This window comes from Anolis carolinensis, chromosome 4 (assembly GCF_035594765.1).
Source record: "Anolis carolinensis isolate JA03-04 chromosome 4, rAnoCar3.1.pri, whole genome shotgun sequence".
Lineage (NCBI taxonomy): Eukaryota > Metazoa > Chordata > Lepidosauria > Squamata > Dactyloidae > Anolis > Anolis carolinensis.
This window is the reverse complement of record NC_085844.1, coordinates 232,078,837-232,097,903: the sequence shown is the minus strand read 5'-3', so window position 1 is coordinate 232,097,903 and position 19,067 is coordinate 232,078,837. Positions and strand designations below refer to the sequence as shown.

General features: G+C 42.2%; 1 protein-coding gene across 5 annotated transcripts in view; it reads right to left on the bottom strand.

Moving 5' to 3' along the window:
* tshz2 (teashirt zinc finger homeobox 2) overlaps nt 1-19,067 on the bottom strand; it is a 425,545-nt gene that overhangs the window by 275,987 nt on the left and 130,491 nt on the right. The window contains exon 2 of one of the 5 annotated variants that reach the window (XM_062978939.1): nt 1-19,067. This exon is cut by the window's left edge and continues 11,243 nt beyond it; it is cut by the window's right edge and continues 62,056 nt beyond it. The exons of the other annotated variants lie outside the window; for them this stretch is intronic. Within the exon in view, the coding sequence (XP_062835009.1) occupies nt 12,655-16,581 (3,927 nt within the window). The 5' untranslated portion in view covers nt 16,582-19,067 and the 3' untranslated portion in view covers nt 1-12,654. 5 annotated transcript variants of the gene reach the window in all.

Sequence of the window (19,067 nt, the reverse complement as noted above, 5' to 3'; positions counted from 1 at the left end):
ATCAAAAGAAAGTGAAACTTCCCTTCTCCCTAGCAAGGCATTATTCTCTATCCTTCCCTTCCTATTATCCAAGTCCATAATACATTAGGGGATTTGTGGAGGTCCTGAGCTCAAGGAAAACGAGAAGCTTGTTTTTGGGGTGTCTTGACATAATGCCTAGATTGATTCTCCATCGTCACAGATAAACCCAGATGACTCTGTAGGTGGAAGCATTAAGGATCTACCTCACAGGGTTGTCTAGAGAATAAGTGAGATAAGAACGGTAAAATATACTTTAAGATGAAAGTAATTGTAATAATATAACCTCAACAACAATAAAAGCATCCTGTGGCTTTAAGGCACAATCAGGATGACAGCCCAAAATGAGTTCTTATTTTTTCCTTTCCCCCCCTCCTTTCATTTTTTTGGTTGCAGAAACTATTTGTATCGAAGATCATGAGCAAATAAGTGCATCATGACAATTTCGAGCATCTTTTATGATTTGATTGTCAGTAATGAGGCCCACAGGAGAGTGATAAATGTGTGGCATGAAAAAATATCTATTTCACTTAGATCGCAAATTATGCAACTCTGTGCTTGATAGCACTTGGCAAAATACAAATGCAGCTGAATGGGGTTGAAATTGTTGCTCTTTTCCTAAGACACAGGTAATATCGCCAGGGGTCCTGTCTTTAGATATTTATAAGAGATAAGAGTTTAAGTAATAGTAGCAGTAATACAAAATTACCTTTAAACATTGAAAACATTCTTACTTTGTTACAAGGTGTAATTTAGAGTTTTTCTCTCTAATGGCTTATGTACTGAAAATGATACACTAATGCAATTTTTCAAATTTCGTTACCTGTTTTTTTTTTGCCTGTGTTGTAAAATTATATGCTCCTTCTCCTTCTTCTTTTCAAATTCCTTTTAATGCCATCTTCTGATAGTTCCATAATCTCACTCCTTGTCATTGAAGCTTTGTGAACATATTCTTTTTTATAAAAAATATATACAACCTGTCTCAAAGTTAGCACTGATAAATAAAGGGGGGGGGGCATTGGATCCAAGGTTTGAAGCCTAAGAAGCATAAAGTACCTCATATACTTATGTGTAAGTCTAGAAATGTAAGTTAAAAAACCCAAAACACAAGTTGATTTATCCGTGGGTCAATGTGAGTAAAAAAGGAACAACCCCCTTCTGTAAGTAGAGTAGTGATAGTCAAGAGCCTGGTCTGACCTGGGAGAACATAAAAGAAGCACTGACTCCCTCTATTATCTCTACCAGGACACCACTTCTTGCCTTTTTAGATGTCTGGATAGGGGAAAAGGCAGTGGTGGCCAGGAGTGGAAGGCCCCATGAGGTGGCATTAGTGAGATACTCATTCTTCAGAATGACCCTCAGCTTATCCATGGGTCATATCATAATTTAGGCCTCAAAACCAGTCCCCAGTGTAAACATAAGACTGACTTATAAAGAAGTATTTTGGTAGTTTTGGTAGTTTTGCTTGACAGTGACTACTGTGATGGCGCAGTTGGTTAAACCGATAAGCTGCTGAACTTGCTGATTAAAAGGTCAGTAGTTTGAATCCAGGGAGGAGGGTGAGCTCCTACTGTTAGGCCCAGCTTCTGCCAACCTAGCAGTTTGAAAACATGCAAATGTATGTAGATCAATAGCTACCACTCCGGTGGGAAGGTAAGAGAGCTCCATGCAATCGTGCCAGCCACATGACCTTGGAGGTATCTTTGGACAATATTGGCTCTTTGACTTAGAAATGGAGATGAGCACCAACCCCCAGAGTTGGACACGACTAGACTTAATGTCAGGGGAAACCTTTACCTTTACCTTGCTTGACAGGGAAGGGACAACTTGACACACCTTCCTTTTGGCATATTTAGCACAACTTGACAAAACCATTTTATAAAGAGGTATTGGATACTTCTCTTTAGCACATTACAAAATCAGTTACACTACTATATCATATCCTCCAGCATTTCAGCAATGAAAATGTGGACACACGTGTCCAAACATCATTAGAGTGTGGTTAAATGGCAAATTATTAATGAAAAATAACATACAAATAAAGTGATTCTCTAGCAGTTTGCTTTTGCCCAGGCCTACTGGGAAAAGCGAGATTCCTTTCTATCTCTCATCCCCCCGCCCAGTTGAGTTGACAGAGTACAAACTTTAAACTCTGTTTGTAGCAACTGAGTATAAAGAAGGGAAGTGGGAAGAAGAGAAAGCAACCAGGACATTTCAAAGGCATAAAAGTTGAAGATTACTGTAGTTTATATGGTGCTATCAAAAAATCATCCACACACAACAAAATCAAATTGTAATTAACAGGGAGAATGCTCTCATGACTTTCCCACTTTCCTCCCTAGCTAGCATCTGCATTTCTTGAGACAGCATCGGGAACTTCAGTCATGTCACTCCTCAATAAGTTTCTTGAATAATAAAATAACATACTAACCACTGCTTGTAAAACAGCAAGTAGAAGAGTGAACCACAGAGCTGTCTTTATGGAGAAGATATCACTACAATTGAGATGTGCCTGGTGCTTGTACTGTTACGGAATCATGAGAGCTGCAGTTTTACAGTGTCTTTCTCTGCTACAGAGTGCTAGTGCCTTACCAAACTGCAAATCCCAGAATTCGACAGCATTGAGCTATGGCAGTTAAAGTGGTGACAAAGTGCATTACTTCAACCATGTAGATACATCCTTAGTTTTGGAAGACAAATGGACACAACTTTATTACTGTATAGCAGGCATGGACAAACTTTGGCCCGCCAGGTGTTTTGCACTTCAGCTCCCAGAAATCCCAGCCATCTTACCGGCTGTTAGGAATTGTGGGAGTTGAAGTCCTGGAGGGCCAAAGTTTGCCCGTGTCTGCTGTATAGAATGGCCTGTCATGGGGCAGCTCCAGTGATATAAAACAGTAATTAATACATTCAATTCAATGCATACTCCTGACCCAAAGCAGGAGCAGCTATCATGATGGTAGCTGAGGAAACCACACAGGAAATCCCATTGCTGTGTGATTCCATAACCCAGGTAAGTTTAATGATCCCTGCTTACACAGTATGCTGAAAGCAGAGAATGCAGCATATAGCTATTTTAATTTTTCAAAAGCACTGTAAGCTGCTACTGAATATCAGACTCCCTTGTTATTTGAAAATTCTGTTTTTTTAGACTATAGTTTGCTTGATAAAAACAGTACTCTTGATCTCCATATTAAGTCAACTTCAGTTGTTTTGCAAAGGCTTTTTTTTGCACTCTAAAAGCTTGAAGAACAGGTGTCCTGAACAAAAGGAAGAGAAAAAGAAAAGATGTTAAATCAGCTCTGATGGCTTCAGAGAGAATCACCTGGATACTCTGCTTTATGAACAGAATCAGATGCCAGAATAAGACATGTCCACTGAATTGCCAATTTTTGGACCCCCCGCAGAAAAGTTCAGATTGCATTATCCACTATATAATGCAACAAATCTCAACAACGAAAAGCAAAGATAGACCAACTAGCTAGCCTTTCAGTTAAGCAATCTCAATTCTTCTCATTCTCTATTCTTTCACCTTTTGTCAGTTTTTCTTATGGTCAACATGACTATCCTGCATTTCAATTTTTATTCTGATTTCAATAAAACAAAGAATAAGCATTTCTACACAGAAACTCTTTCATACAGTAGGGGATTAATTTGTAAAATACAATTGGCAAGGAGCCCATTCCACTTCAGTTTGATCCTGTGTGACCTAGTTGATCGGATAACATGATCTCAGCAGTTATTTTTAGTGGAAGACAAAAAAAAAGTATGAATGCACGTTCTCATAACATTGGCTACATCTGTTTGAAATAGTGTGGAAGTGAATGCTATAACAGTATGATTGGCAACTCATGTCCTCCAGGTCAAATCAGGCCCATGGCTTTCTGCTGCTTGGGCCAACTAACCAAATAATAATAATCCCTGGCATTTCAAGGTTAGCTGGGGCTAATGTCTCACAAGAGCCAGGGGGCTGCAAAACGCCTGCTAGTAATGAAGTAGTGACAGCTGCAACAGGCAAGAGTGAAGAGAAACCAGTAACGGTGCCATACCCACCACATATGAAACTGTGGGAAGAAGGAAGGGAGTTCTGTTGCCTTAGCTTATTGTTTTAATTCATTATTCATCACATATATGCCCATACCTCCAAACTCCAGTCATCACATTACCATATGGTGGTAATGTGTTGGAGGAAGATGGCCAGCCCCAGACAGTTATCTTGTGAAGGACTTAAACTTTCTGTACAAAACAAAAAATCACCTTTGCTTCTACTTAAATTGCTAGCACAGAAAATGTCATTATTTTGCCCAAAAAACCCAGCACTGAAACTTGTACTGAGAAATACCAGAGTGAAAAATTTCATTGTGCCCAAGTGTCTCTTTGTCCTAATGCTTTGATCCACTCTAAAATCATAAATGTATACTTTTGCTTTGTGATAGAGAAATCTAACTACCAGATGAACAGATATAAAAGTGGGAGAAAACAGCTTTTCCTTTTCCTTTTTTTGTAGTGAGGATCCATTTCCCTCAACATGGATGGGTACTTAGGAATCACATTGGAATTAATAGGAATGTATTCAATCTCTCCACTGTGGGCAAAGCTAAAGATAGTTTAATTTTTTTTCTGCACAACCCACTGGTCATGCAGTCTTTTTTCATCCAGCCATTTATGGTAAACTATTTGCTGCTTTCTCTTTTATTAGTTAGCTAAGGGATAAGCAGCAATGTTAACATGAACTGTAAAATAACTCCACTGTTTGACAAAGAACTGCAGATGCCTTCATCTGTCTATCAGCATACCTATAGAGACTTCACTGCCACAGTCATCTGTCTGAGCAGAGATTAGGGATATGTGGAGGACACATGGTAATCAAGAACCTGGTGAATGCAACCAAACCCTGAGAATATCATCATTCATTCTGAAAAGTGGCAAACCATCATGATGGGAGATAAAAATGTGGGAGCAGTTTCTCCTGTCAAGCGAGAGGAGAGCTTGTCCTTGTCCTTCACTAGACTTCTAAGGATGAATACAAAGGTTCTTCACTGAGTGTCAGAATGCACTGCACATCTGACAATTCATTATGGTATCTGTTAGTATTCTTATTAGAGATGAAAAAATGCAACAATTTAGCCACAGCATTTAAAAAAAAATACCACATCAGCTGACCAGCCATTCTTCTAGAAGAGTAAATGCAAATCATGGTAAATCACTACTGTTAAACAGTCTTCTTCCTTTATCCTAATATGTTTCTCAGTATTCCATGGAGTCAAAATAATAACTCCTGCCTTAGCTATAGTCTCTATGTATACAGTATGTTCAGGTACAGAGTACCTGTCTCATTTTTTAAAATGCTGAAATTGTTGGATTTAATCCAAGTGCAGAGATGTGTTTGGGGTAGAGGAAGTTAAGTGAGTAGTGATTTTCAGTAAATTCTTCTGCAACAATCCTGTCCTCCATCTCCAAAAACCTCTGAAAATTGGTATAAAATATTGCAGAACTCTTTGGGAAAGTATGGGAGATTATATCACAAGCTAAAGAGGGAATCTGAAAAGATTTTTTTCTCTCTCTCCAGCACACTGACAGACCTTTTCTAGGTGTTCATTGGCTCCAATAGTTCCCCTTAAATCAGGAGCTGCATCAGGGCAAAATATCCCAATTTTATAGTTTAACTGCAACCAAAATCCACTAGCAGCAAATTCCCTCCCTTGCTTCCCCCCTTCGAAATTTTCCCCTGAAATGGGCAAAGGAAATGTCTGCAGCATTTAAAGAACTTATTTCATTTATTTGTGACATTGGCTCCCTTTCTCACATTCTTCTCATAGTGGGCAATTAAACAAGCATGCCACATCATAATGAATACAATAAGTATATTTTCAGGTATTTTCACATATCTATGAACTATGGAACGTCAATGATTCTTTGAACGATAAAGGAGGCAATATCTGCCAACTGTTCAAAAAGGAAACTCAGCTGAGCACTTTATAGACAGGGATCAAAAAGACCAGATAAGATAAAAAGCATTTTCATTGACCTCTTTAAAAGCCTGCTTAAATAGATTTCACTCAACTTCTTTGAGGGGACATCTAGCATATGGGTAGCCATAATTCAAGAACAGGGAACCTTTGACCTTTCAGATGTTTTTGATTACTACAACCAGCATTTCTTTTGATTGGTCATACTTGTTAGGACTGTTGGGAGTCCAAAGGCTGAAACATCTGGGGGAACCATGCCCACCCCTCTCTATCATTATTGTAAAAGCCATAAGTCTAATGGCACTCAAGAAAGGGGCCCATCTTCTTCTAGATCTCACATAAATCCTAACAGTGATGCCCTTCTAGGCATGGTAGTTGTGTAATCACACTCAGAGAAACATTGGCACAAAAGCAGGTTTAATATATCCTGCAGCATTTGTGGATGAAAATTGTCAAGCCACACTAGCAGGTGGCCAAAATGGCAAAATTATTAATGATGAAGAACACAAAAGCTGGGATAATCTATAATGGTTTGCTTTTGACTGAGTCTCTCCTTCTCAATGTGGCATACTTTCAAAGATTTAAACATAGCTATCATGTTATAGAATCACAGAATCATAAAATCGTAGCGTTCGAAGAGAACTCGTGGGCCATCCAGTCCAACCCCCTGCTAAGAAGCAGGAAAATTGCATTCAAAGCACCCCCGACAGATGGCCAGCCAGCCTCTATTAAAAAGCCTTCAAAGAAGGAGCCTCCACCACACTCTGGGGCAGAGAGTTCCATTGCTGAACAGCTCTCACAGTGAGTAAGTTCTTCCTAATGTTCAGGTGGAATCTCCTTTCCTGAAGTTTGAAGCCAATGTTCCACACCCTAGTCTCCAGGGCAGCAGAAAACAAGCTTGCTCCCTCCTCCATATGACTTCCGTTCACATATTTATACATGGCCATCATATCTCCTCTCTCAGACTTTTTTCTCCAAGCTAAACATACCCAGCTCCCTAAACCGTTCCTCATAGGGCTTGGTTTCCAAACCATTTTGGGACTTATTCTAGCTTGTTAATATTTTTCTTTAATTGTGGTGTCCAGAACTGGACACTGTACTCCAGACGAGGTCTGACCAAAACAGAATAGAGTGGAACTATGACTTCTCTCGATCTCTACACTATGCTCCTATTGATGCAGCCTAGAATCGCATTGGACTTTACTAGCTGCTGAGATGAAAAAGTAGGATAACAGAGAATTGATAGGGACTATATCTGGCAAACTGGGTCAACTGGGGGGTATGGTTTAAGCTTCTGTGAAAGAGATAGCAGCTTGAAAAAGCTTTTCAGACTACCTTGGGAAGATGAGCCCTGGGGAAATGAATCTACCAGTAACATTTATTACACTTCCCTTTGTTGATGCGGAATGTCTATTTGGCATTGTTTATGTCAAGCATGTACATGCCTAGACAGCAAATCTGTGGGTCGGGTTGTTTGTATCAAGTACAGACACTCTAGACTGAAAACACATCACGTGTGCATTTAAAATGTTAAATACAGATTTGTATGTGTTTGTCGGTGCACCATTAGACTCTTTTTCTGCCTCTCCCTTTTCCCCTGTCCATTAGGGTAGGAAGTAAGCCAAAACATTCTACCAATTTATATTTCCACTATTAAAAAAACAACCAAAACACTCTCCCTTATTCACTTACATTACCATCCTCAGCGTACCGGACTTCCTTCCAGATAGTGAATATTACATATGTCTGTGCAGCAGTGTCTGCTTTCATCGTCTTTAGTGTATTGTGTCTGGGCTCCAATGCTTGTGGCGACTGTAGTCTGCCTCACAGAGTTTATGGGTTGTGGGTTCCAGAACAACACACCAATCTGTTTAATGTCGTTAAAAGCTTAAGTATATTGAAACCATGTCCAGAAAAGCAGCAGAAACACACAATTTCTGTGCCTTTGATGATTTCCCAATCAACAGATGCTGTTTTGTACTTCTGAGCCATCTAGAAATCTATGGGCTACTCTAACTGGCATTTAGTTAAATATGGTCTACATGATTGCACATAAGGACATAAGAGCCATGCGGGATCAAACCAAGGCACTATCTAGCCCAGCATTCTGTTCCCACAGAGGCCAAGTAGCTGTCTATGAAAAATCCAAAAGCAGGGCCCAAGAGCAACATCATTTGTTATATATCCATTATCTAACACGTAGAAGCATATTGTTTTTGATATTTTTTTTCCTCTTTCTCTTTGTCATGAGTAGTAGCCACCTTAAGGCTATCAATTCAGAATCTTCCAGGCACTCAGGCTTCCAAACCAAATTCTGAGACCTAGGGATGGTCTCAGTTAAGTGTTATACATTAAGAATAAACAATTGGTGCTCACAGATTGCATACCGATATTGTGTGGGAGGGGGTGAAGTACACACAATAAAACATTAAGACAGTTATCTTAGCTAAAGGAACTGTTCCCAGAGCATGGCAAAATGATGGGATTATTCCTTCTTGCTTCCTTAGGGAGATAAAATGAGGGACATTTAATCTACCCTACTTTATCCTAGTCAAAAGGTGGATGCAAAGCAGTGCAGAAGGTGAGCCCAGGCAACACAACAGCAAGGAGGCAAAGAGGAACCTAACAAAGCAAAAACACAAACTGTCTGGCAAGACTGCACAAGTTGCATTAACAAATCAATTAAGCTTCGCAAATTGAGCAAACAGCTGTTCTACTATGTGAGTCCTAGATTTGTACTCAGCTCTTTCCTTGTGCCTGGAGCTGAGCACATCAAAACTGGAACATGTGTTCCCTTCTCTAGCACCTGGAAAAGTGTGATGAAAAGTAGAGAGTCAGTGGTCTGAGATTGTGAAACACTACTCATTGCTGTCTAGTGGCCATACTTTGTGGCCATAGTGGCTATACTATGAGATTTAAGGAGCTATAGTACTAAAAGTAATATTTCAAACTCTGGTTTTAAAGATGTATTTCATAGACGGAGGAGAATATTATATTTACAAAGTGGTTTGTTATGTGTACAGTATTTATTATCATGTTGGATAAGTTTAGGGGGGAAAACATGCAGCACACATTTCTCAGAAGGCTTGACTTAAATTATTTTCACAACCCCCCACCCCCTGTTCCAACCCAATTCATGACAAAAACAAACAAAAATAATAAAGAAAAGTTTTTAAAAATCCAAGTTCAAGCCCAAATATTCAAAATGAGTTCTATTAGCGTCCTATGTTTTCAATGGTTTTATTAATTTTTATATGCTTTCTGAAGTTTTCAAGATTTTGTGATAACTCCTTTATTTATTTGAAGATATTTGATATGCTGTCAATATGTAAAGGAAGATTTTGTGGTATCACTATAGCATGTCTATCAATGGCTGATACCATATGAGAAACTCCCCCCAGGGCACACAGAAGACTGGGTGCCTTGGAAGGTGCTGAACAGACTGCGCCCTGGCATGAAGAGATACAAAGCTAACCTTAAGAAATGGGGCTACAAAGTGCAGTCCACAACATGCAAGTGTGGAGAAGAGCAAACCACAGACCACTTACTACAATGCAGTCTGAGCCCGGACACATTCACAATGGAGGCCTTCTTACAGTGACACCAGAGGCACTCCAAGTGGCCAGCTTTTGGTCAAAGAACATTCAGTACAATGCCAAGTTTTAAAATTTTGTTTTGGCTTTTCTATACATTATAACTGTATTCTCAGTTTGCTTCTGACATGAGAAATAAATAAATCTGTTTATTTCCACATATATTAGCTGTCTTGTTTGTCTTCCTTTGGACTGTGGTAAAAGTTGGCTAAAAACTTGTACGTGTGAGTGTGAGCAAAGCTGTTTACAATACCTGCCAAAAAATTATGGAATTTCAATATTTTGAAATGTGTAATTCCTCACTGTCAAGATCTATTCATGAATACAGACTTTAAATGGGTCCAGCAAAGTTTCCAATACTATGAAGAAGGAAGAAACCATAGCCAAATTATGTACATTTTGGAGATTATGATTAAAACAATTTCAGGCACGGGCTAGATTTGCACCTCAGTTGTAGGAGCTTAATTTCACTAAAATGTCCTCATTCCACTCCAGGTTCTATGTCTTTTATACTTAATATCTGTTCTGAAATTAGTTACTATATAACTAACTTCCTGGTTTAAAATGGAGGCATTCTCTCTATGGCCACTGGTAGGGTCTCATAGTAAGTGAAATACTCTTGTCCTATAGATTCACAGCAATATTCCAAGATGGCTATGCTCACAAAAGATTTAGCATTGGCCTGGTTCCAAGGCAAGAGTACTCCGGAGGATATGCACAACTGTATAAATACTCGTGAATGTACATGGACATGGGAAGGGAACTATGCTCCATTGTTTCATTCTCATTCAGTCTGGAATGTTTTCACCTTAAGGCAAATCCTTGTAGCAAATACAAATAGCCATGTTATGTTCTACTTGCACACTAAGGATATTGGATGAGCACTCACATCATTGTCTCATAAACTTTCAGAATGCTATACCGAGATCTTCAGCCAAAACATTTTGAAGGAATCAGTATCCTAATTAGGAATGCATATAGACATATGTCTTTCTGTTGCCAAGCATTTACAAGAGGAGACACAGAAGTTAGCAAGACACAACAAATTGTGGATTAAAAAGCAATCTTATGGTCTTTAAATCAATTATAATCATAAGCCACAGGAAGAAGTGGGCAATAAATTCATTGTTGTTGTAGTTGTTGGTTTTTTGTTTTTTTTTTTCGTGTCAGGAGCAACCGGAGTTGCTTCTGGAGTGAGAGAATTGGCTGTCTGCAAGGACGTTGCCCAGGGGACGCCCGGATGTTTTTTGATGTTTTTACCATCCTTGTGGGAGGCTTCTCTCATGTCCCCGCATGGAGCTGGAGCTGATAGAGGGAGCTCATCCACACTCTCCCCAGGTGGGATTCGAACCTGGCAGCTTTCAGGTCAGGTAGTTGTTGGTGTTGTTGTTGTTGTTATTGTTGTTGTTGTTACATATACACATAGTGTTTTAAATTAATCAATCACTCTTCCTCCTCCCATTAAAAATCATAGCCACAAACTCATTTGCTGTCTTTGCTATGAGAATATTCTTTAGCTAACTAATTAATAAAAATATATTGTTCCTTTCACAGTTTAAGACAGCACACAAAACACAAAAGGGAAGAAATCACCACAGGATAGTTCTCATGGTTGTAAAGATAAAGTACTGCAAATAATTTGGGACTTATTTGAAGTAAAGTCTCACTGATTTGAATGGGAGGAGGAATTTAAGTGTTTAACATTGACTGTTTATGGTCGTTGTTATACCCAAGAGCTTGAAAGAATTGCTTTATTGAAGACCCTAAGGCAAACCTATCACAAAGTTTTCTTGGCAAGTTTTCTTTACAGGGGATTTGCCATTGTCTTCCTCTGAGAATGAAGGAGTGTGACTTATCTAAAGTCACCCATTGGGTTTCCATGGCTAAGTAGAGACTTGGACTCAGGTCTCACTTAGTCCTAGTCTATCACAAATCACTTCACCACACTATCTGTGCCGTCCGCCGGACCATAAAAAACTATAAAACTGAAACGTGCTGTCCTTTATCCGGGCGAACTGCAAATCCCTATAAGCTGTCCTATAGATATTGAACGACTGAGTCTGGATAACTTCAAAAAAGGATGTTTATTCATACAAGGTTGTAAACCTGGCACAGATCTTAAAGTTGCAGAAAATGAAACAAATTTCTATAGGTTTTAGGTACAGAATTATCCCTGGTTCCAGAAAGCAAAGGTGATTATAAAACCACTATACCCTAATCACGCTGCCTATATTAGAAGGAAAAACTCTTTCCTTCCCTATCTTTACAGCAAAGATTAGTTCTAGAAGCGATGGAATAACTTTGCTCCTCTAACTAGATTTCCTATTCCAGATCAATATAATTCAATACTTATCTAATTTGGATAGGCTTAGATTGGCCTGGTTTTGAGGATGATTTGTCCCAGTTAGCCTTGCACAGCTCCAGCACGTTGGAAGACTATAGCCAGAATGAAACTCCAAAATGGAGACTAGACCCTGGTAAAAAGGGCGGTCCTAAGATGTTGCATTCTTTGACCAATCACTGCAAAGAAAACTGCAGCCAGCTCTTGCAGATTCCAAGCCATTTTTCCTAGGCTTTTGCAGCCAGAGGCTCAAACAAAATGTAAAGGAGGGAAAACAAACAAACGACCAATAGGTAAGGCAAACCATCGTCCTGGGGGACGGAACACTCCCCGCTAAATTCCCAGGATATGGGAATTTACCAATCAAAAACATACAAACACCTTTGTATACACAACAATAAAACAGTATAAAACTTACACACTTTGGACAGGCAACACGAGATTGCTGGTTGGTCTGTCCAGGACAGACATTTTGTCCTTACTATGAGTCTTTACCTGAACTTTTCTAACCTTACCGTCAGGGCAAGGAAAGGTCTTTAGTGTAATGCCCATAGGCCAGGCATAGCGGGGCAAGTCTTTGTCCTTTAGCAACACAAGGTTTCCCACCTTGAAATTGTCCTCTGGGGTTTGCCAGAGTCTTCTGGTTGGAAGCTGGCTTAAATATTCGGCCTTCCACCTCTTCCAGAAGTGGTTGGCTAAGGTCTGCACATGCAAAATTGGTGCCACAGTCCGATCAAATTGACTTAATTGGCCCTCTGAGGGCTATGAACCTTTTCAATGCATTTAAAAATGATGAAGTGTCCATCCCTTCTATGACTTCTATATGGACAGCTCGTACTGACAAACAAGTAAACAAAACCGCACATCTTTTGTTATTTACAACACCACCCCTGGTTTTCCTAGTGACAACCTCCCAAGGACCAAACACATCGATTCCCACATGGGAAAGGGGTGGGTCTGTCAAAGTCCTATCCTGAGGTAGTTCTGCCATTAACTGACTTTGACAGTTACGTCTGAGTCGCCGACATTTGACACACTTAAAAATAACACTGCTGACCAAACTTTTAGCATTTACCACCCACAGGCCTTCATTTCTAAGGGTCGCCTCAGTCAGAGTTCTACCCTGATGATGGATTTTCTCATGGTAGTGACGAACCAACAACAAAGCAATATGGCTATTGGGGGGTACAATGATGGGGTTCTTTGTACACACTTTGAGTTTAGCCTTAGCTAACCTCCCTCCCACTCTTAAAATGCCCTCCTTGTCTAGAAATGGGTTTAACTCACGCAAGAAACTCCGGCTGGGGGTGTCAAGCCCTTGTTCTAACCTGGCTATTTCTAGACTAAACTCATGCCTCTGAACTGACCTGAATATTACTCCCTTAGCCTTCAACATGTCCTGAACTTGCAAAGGCTGACTATCTTTGCAGACTAAGCGATGTATAAGCCTAGCAACTGCTCTAAGAAGACTGTGCCATTCCGAAAAACGTTCAAAATGGTGTCGTTCCAGACAAGATCTTTGGCCCATCTTGATTTCTGTGGTTGATTTGCAGGCTTTCACCTCTGCACTTCGTGAGACTTGAGCATTCATAATGTCCGAAAACCTTTGCTCATCTTTCGAGAGCGCTGTGGCTTCGTCTCTCTCAGAGACTTTGAAGATGGAGGAATACTCTGGAGTTATTGCTTGGCAGTAGACCGAGATATGACTTAGGCAACTGCGCACAAGTGTAGGACGTCCACCTTTAAGCACCTGTGCTTGATTGGAGTCCAACGACGATGGTGGGTGCATCTTGTTTATGCACACTGGGCCTATGACTGTCCAGCCTAATGGCAATTGTTGTGCGATAGGTGCACCTGGAGGTCCTTTAACTTGGTTGTTCACACAGAACAAGCTCGGGCAGTCCGAGCCAAGCAAAAGGGCAATGTCCACATCTGGCCGAAAGGCTGGTATAGCATTCTTTAACCGTCGCAAATGTGGATGAGCCTCCACAACTTCTCTGGTGACAATCTGCCTTTTGTTCCGGGGAATAGAGGAACACTCAATCAGGTCTGGCAACTTGAACTGTCTCTTCTGGTCGCAAGAGGAGACAACGAAGCCAGATGCTATGCGACCCTGCAACTTCTTTTTTCCTGCACACGTAGTCATAGTGTAGTCGACCATCTTGGTTTTAAGGTCAAACATGCGGAAGAACTCTGGAGTAGCCAGGGAGGCGTCGCTCTGTGAATCCAGGGCCACATAGAGTCTCTTTCTAAGCCAAGGGCTCTTGGCTGGATATACATCCGCTAGGCAGATAGGATGACAAACTCTGTACTGGTGCGAGTCAGAACACAGCTCTGTACAGGCGACTGCTGAAACTTCCACCTGCATCTCTGGTGCGGCTGGCTTGTCGGTGTCTTCGACTGCTGACTTTTCTTTTGGTGAAGCGTTCTCTTTGGGGTGGGAGATGATATTGGAGTTGTGCATTGTGGTGCAATGCTTGAGGCTGTTGCATTTCTCACACTTGATGTTTTCTTTGCAGTTGGATGCAAAGTGTGGAGTTGCTCCACAGCATCTAAAGCAGATTCCCTGCTTTTGAACTAGCTGTTGCCTTTCTTTGTATGTCTTTCTACTAAACTCCCTGCAGTTGGCCAAGCTGTGAGGCTTTTGGTGAATAGGGCAAAGCAACTCTTTTACCTCCGACCTGGGTTCGTCAGTCTTGAGTTGAGTTTCGACTGCCTTTACGCTGACAGGTCTATTGGCCTCTCTAGGTGGTTTCTTGTCCACTTCAGGTGCCTTCTCTGGCTGGGTCCCTTGGTATAAGGTGGGGAGGCCCGTCTGTGGATCATTCCTTTCTCTGGCTGCCCTGGTGATGAACTGGACCAAATGAGAAAATGGAGGGTATGCCTGGGAGTGGGCCTCCTTGTAGTTGAAGACCTCCTGTCCCCAGCGTTCTTGCAAAGTGAAGGGCAGCTTGGTCAAGATCTGCCTCTGGGACAGGTGCTGATCGAGGCACTTCAAACCGGGCAGTTCTGGATTCTCCTTGGCCGACTCTAATTCACCAAGGAGATCGCTGAGGTCCCACAAGAGTTTGAAGTCTTTGAGTTTTAAAGCTGGGAACCTTTGGAGCTTGTCCATAAGAGATGCTTCAATCTCTGTGCTGGCCCCATACCTCTGCTGCAACCTGGCCCAGGCCTTTTCCAGGGCTTTGTCGGGATCGGCTACGTGGGCTGCGTAGATCTTCTTAACTTGTGAGGATGAGGCTGGGCCCAACCATGCAGCCAGAAGAGTCAGTTCTTCCTCAGGCAATAACTTTAAGTCTCTGATTGCTCTCTGGAAGGTGGCCTTCCAGAGAAGAAATTCCTCAGGCTTGTCCGAAAACTTTTCGACACCCTTGTCCTTAAGATCTCTTCTGGGGCTTCTGATGATGGAGACAAGCTGGGACTCTGGCGTCGAAGGGAACAATTGAGGAGTTTGCTGTTGTGGAGTGGACTCCCACCGTGTACCTTGCGTCAACCTTTGGCCTCTTGGAGGGATGACATCGACCACTGACGAATCGATGGTTCCCTGTGCAGCTGTCTGTAGGGGCCAACTAGCGCTCGGCCTTGAGGCCCTGATTGACTGACCTAGGGTTTTAGCAGGAGGCACAGGTAGCTCGAGCAAGGGTGAGCTCCCCGCTATGACGCTCTGCTCTGCAGGAAACTCAAAAGTGACTTTGGGGCCCTGCTCTGGGTAAGGAGAGAAGTCTCCCTGTTCCTCATCCGAAAACTGGCTGTACATGCTGCCAAGGTGCGCAAACACTTTGGCAGAAGGGTCCTGTATTGGTAACTGGCTTACATTTTCTTCTGTGAGTGGCTCAATTAGGGCCTTGGCCAAAGTCTCAGCCCTTACCCTTTTGGCTGCGGCATCCATCTTTATTCTAAGCATCTCTATACGAGCCTGTTCTATTTGCATTTCGCTTTGTCTACGGGCCTGTTCTATTTGCATTTCGCTTTGTCTACGGGCCTGTTCTATTTGCAGTCGTTGCTCTTCTTCTTTAAAGGGAAGGGTGAGATCAGCTGCCTTAGCATCAGCCTCCGCCCCCGCTACCTTACTCTTTAGCTCCAGACGTGCAGCCTCCTTAATGTGCAAGGCAGCTAGGGAAGAGATGGCACTCCCAGCAGCAGAAGACTTGCTAGAGTGGCTGTGTTTAGACGATGCACGCTCCCTTAGTTTAGATACCTGGCTAGAGCGGTTGGACTTAAGACTAAGTGCCACAGCAGGTGATTTCAAAAGATTGGTCTCATGGCTGCATAAGGAAGCTAGGATTGCCCTCACCCTATTTTCTTTCTCATTAGTGTCAGCTAAAACACTCCCTATTTCTAACTCTGAATCCTTGGCGTTAATGCGCTCGAGGACCTGGACTATCTTAGACACCAAACCCCTCCAGAGACCGAAGGTCTCTTCAAGGTCTGTCTGTAATATGGATGGCACCCTTGTAATACCCAAGCTCTCAATTCTGTCCATCAATGTTACAATTCGCTCCCATGCCGAACCTAACCTCACATGGAGGAGCTCCTTTTCATCTATTAGATGGGCTAGCATCTTGGCTGAAGGGTGCTTTATCCTTTGGGGCCTTTCATTCCTACTTTCAGCCTCAGAAGGAGGTATACCATCTGTATCGTCTTGAAATTGCATAGACATTATGTATTCTTAATAGCAAGTAAATTTACAACAAAAGCAAATACAACATACCAGCAAGTAAATTTACAATAAAAGCAAATGCAATATATAATACAATGCACAACACTTAACCATAGCAATATATATCACTAAGTAACTATACTTTACAAAGATTGTGACCTTTGGCGCCAGATTTTGGTGAGCAAGTTGCAAAATGCCAACTGACAGCAACTTGCCACTTGATACCTCCCTTGCCCGAGTGACGTAAACTGCCAAAATGGCGACTTCGCCAAATTTTCAAGCACCTCGTGCTCTGCGGCTCGAGGCCTGCCGCCGAAGGAGCACCGAGGCTGGCTTTGGAAAGGAGGAGAGAAGAGACGCCTCCTCCCCGCTGTGAAGGGAGGTCACCACCGCAGGACGATGAAGCAGGTCACCACCGCAGGACGATGAGGCAGGTCACCACCGCAGGACGATGAGGCAGGTCACCACCGCAGGACGATGAGGCAGGTCACCGCCGCAGGACGATGAGGCAGGTCACCACCGCAGGACGATGAGGCAGGTCACCACCGCCAGGCGATGAGGCAGGTCACCACCGCAGGACGATGAGGCAGGTCACCACCGCCGGACCATGAGGCAGGTCACCACCGCAGGACGATGAGGCAGGTCGAAGCCGGCCGAGTGCTCCGGCCGAACTCGCAGCAGCGTTGCCAGGCCTGTCCAGGTTCTAGCCTGGTTCTGGTGGGCTTCACGCCTCAGAGCCAGCCAAAGAACTGTCGCTGGTGCTCCGCGGCTCGAGGTCTACCGCCGAGGGAGCCCTGGACGTTGCTGGGAACTGCACAGCCTGTGCAAACCCAGAAAGCCACTGGGCCACGTGCGCACACGCGAGCCAAATAGCAAGGAAATAGAGCCCCACTATTTGACTCCTTCAGGTCTGAGAGCGGGCTCCACTGCCTCAGACGCTGGTAGAGTCTTTAGGTATGCAGACTGAGCTCAGGCGGAAAAGCCGCAGCCTATACTAAAACTTCCTAAACTATAAAAAACTATAAAGCCGTGCAAGCTAGCTCAAGCGGAAAAACCGCTGATCTACCTCAAAACTGTGCCGTCCGCCGGACCATAAAAAACTATAAAACTGAAACGTGCTGTCCTTTATCCGGGCGAACTGCAAATCCCTATAAGCTGTCCTATAGATATTGAACGACTGAGTCTGGATAACTTCAAAAAAGGATGTTTATTCATACAAGGTTGTAAACCTGGCACAGATCTTAAAGTTGCAGAAAATGAAACAAATTTCTATAGGTTTTAGGTACAGAATTATCCCTGGTTCCAGAAAGCAAAGGTGATTATAAAACCACTATACCCTAATCACGCTGCCTATATTAGAAGGAAAAACTCTTTCCTTCCCTATCTTTACAGCAAAGATTAGTTCTAGAAGCGATGGAATAACTTTGCTCCTCTAACTAGATTTCCTATTCCAGATCAATATAATTCAATACTTATCTAATTTGGATAGGCTTAGATTGGCCTGGTTTTGAGGATGATTTGTCCCAGTTAGCCTTGCACAGCTCCAGCACGTTGGAAGACTATAGCCAGAATGAAACTCCAAAATGGAGACTAGACCCTGGTAAAAAGGGCGGTCCTAAGATGTTGCATTCTTTGACCAATCACTGCAAAGAAAACTGCAGCCAGCTCTTGCAGATTCCAAGCCATTTTTCCTAGGCTTTTGCAGCCAGAGGCTCAAACAAAATGTAAAGGAGGGAAAACAAACAAACGACCAATAGGTAAGGCAAACCATCGTCCTGGGGGACGGAACACTATCTCTAGAAGGGAAACTATCAGTAGACTAGACCAAGGGCCTGTCCAGAAAGACCTTTATCCCAGTAGCTCCTGCATCAAAATGGAGGGTGGTCAAACATTGTCTGTCTCAATGTGTTATCTAAAACAGCTATGTTAGTAAGAAGCTAATTTCCCATAAGGTGCAAAAGGTTTGAAGCAGGGGTCTAACAACACACAACCATGTCAGCATGAATAATTTGTAGAGTTTTCTACAGAATGCAAAGAAAACAATGATTTCTGCACAGATCTTGTGCAATGTTCACCACTCCCAAAATGTTTGGGGAAATTTTTCTGCACATAAAACACTGTTTCCAAGCAGCCATGTGTGGGTCTTTTTATGTAAGACTGGGATTTCCTACACAAAAAACAGCAGTTTTGCATAACAGTCTTTCATAGAAAGCAGCAATCTTGCACAATAAAAACATGTGTCTATTTTTTATGCAAGCTTGCTGCTTTTTGTGGAAGATTTCTGTAGTGCAAGCTTGATATCTTCTTGTGTAGACAATAGCAATCTTCCACACATACACATACACACAAACACAGGTAGATGCCTGGGAAAAGTATATTTTGCCCTGAATACCATCAAAAGCATGTTTTTCTTTTCATAATAATTTCTGGATGTAGAAGTTCCAAATTTCTGGATGTGTAAGTACCACGCCAAAAAAAAAAAATCA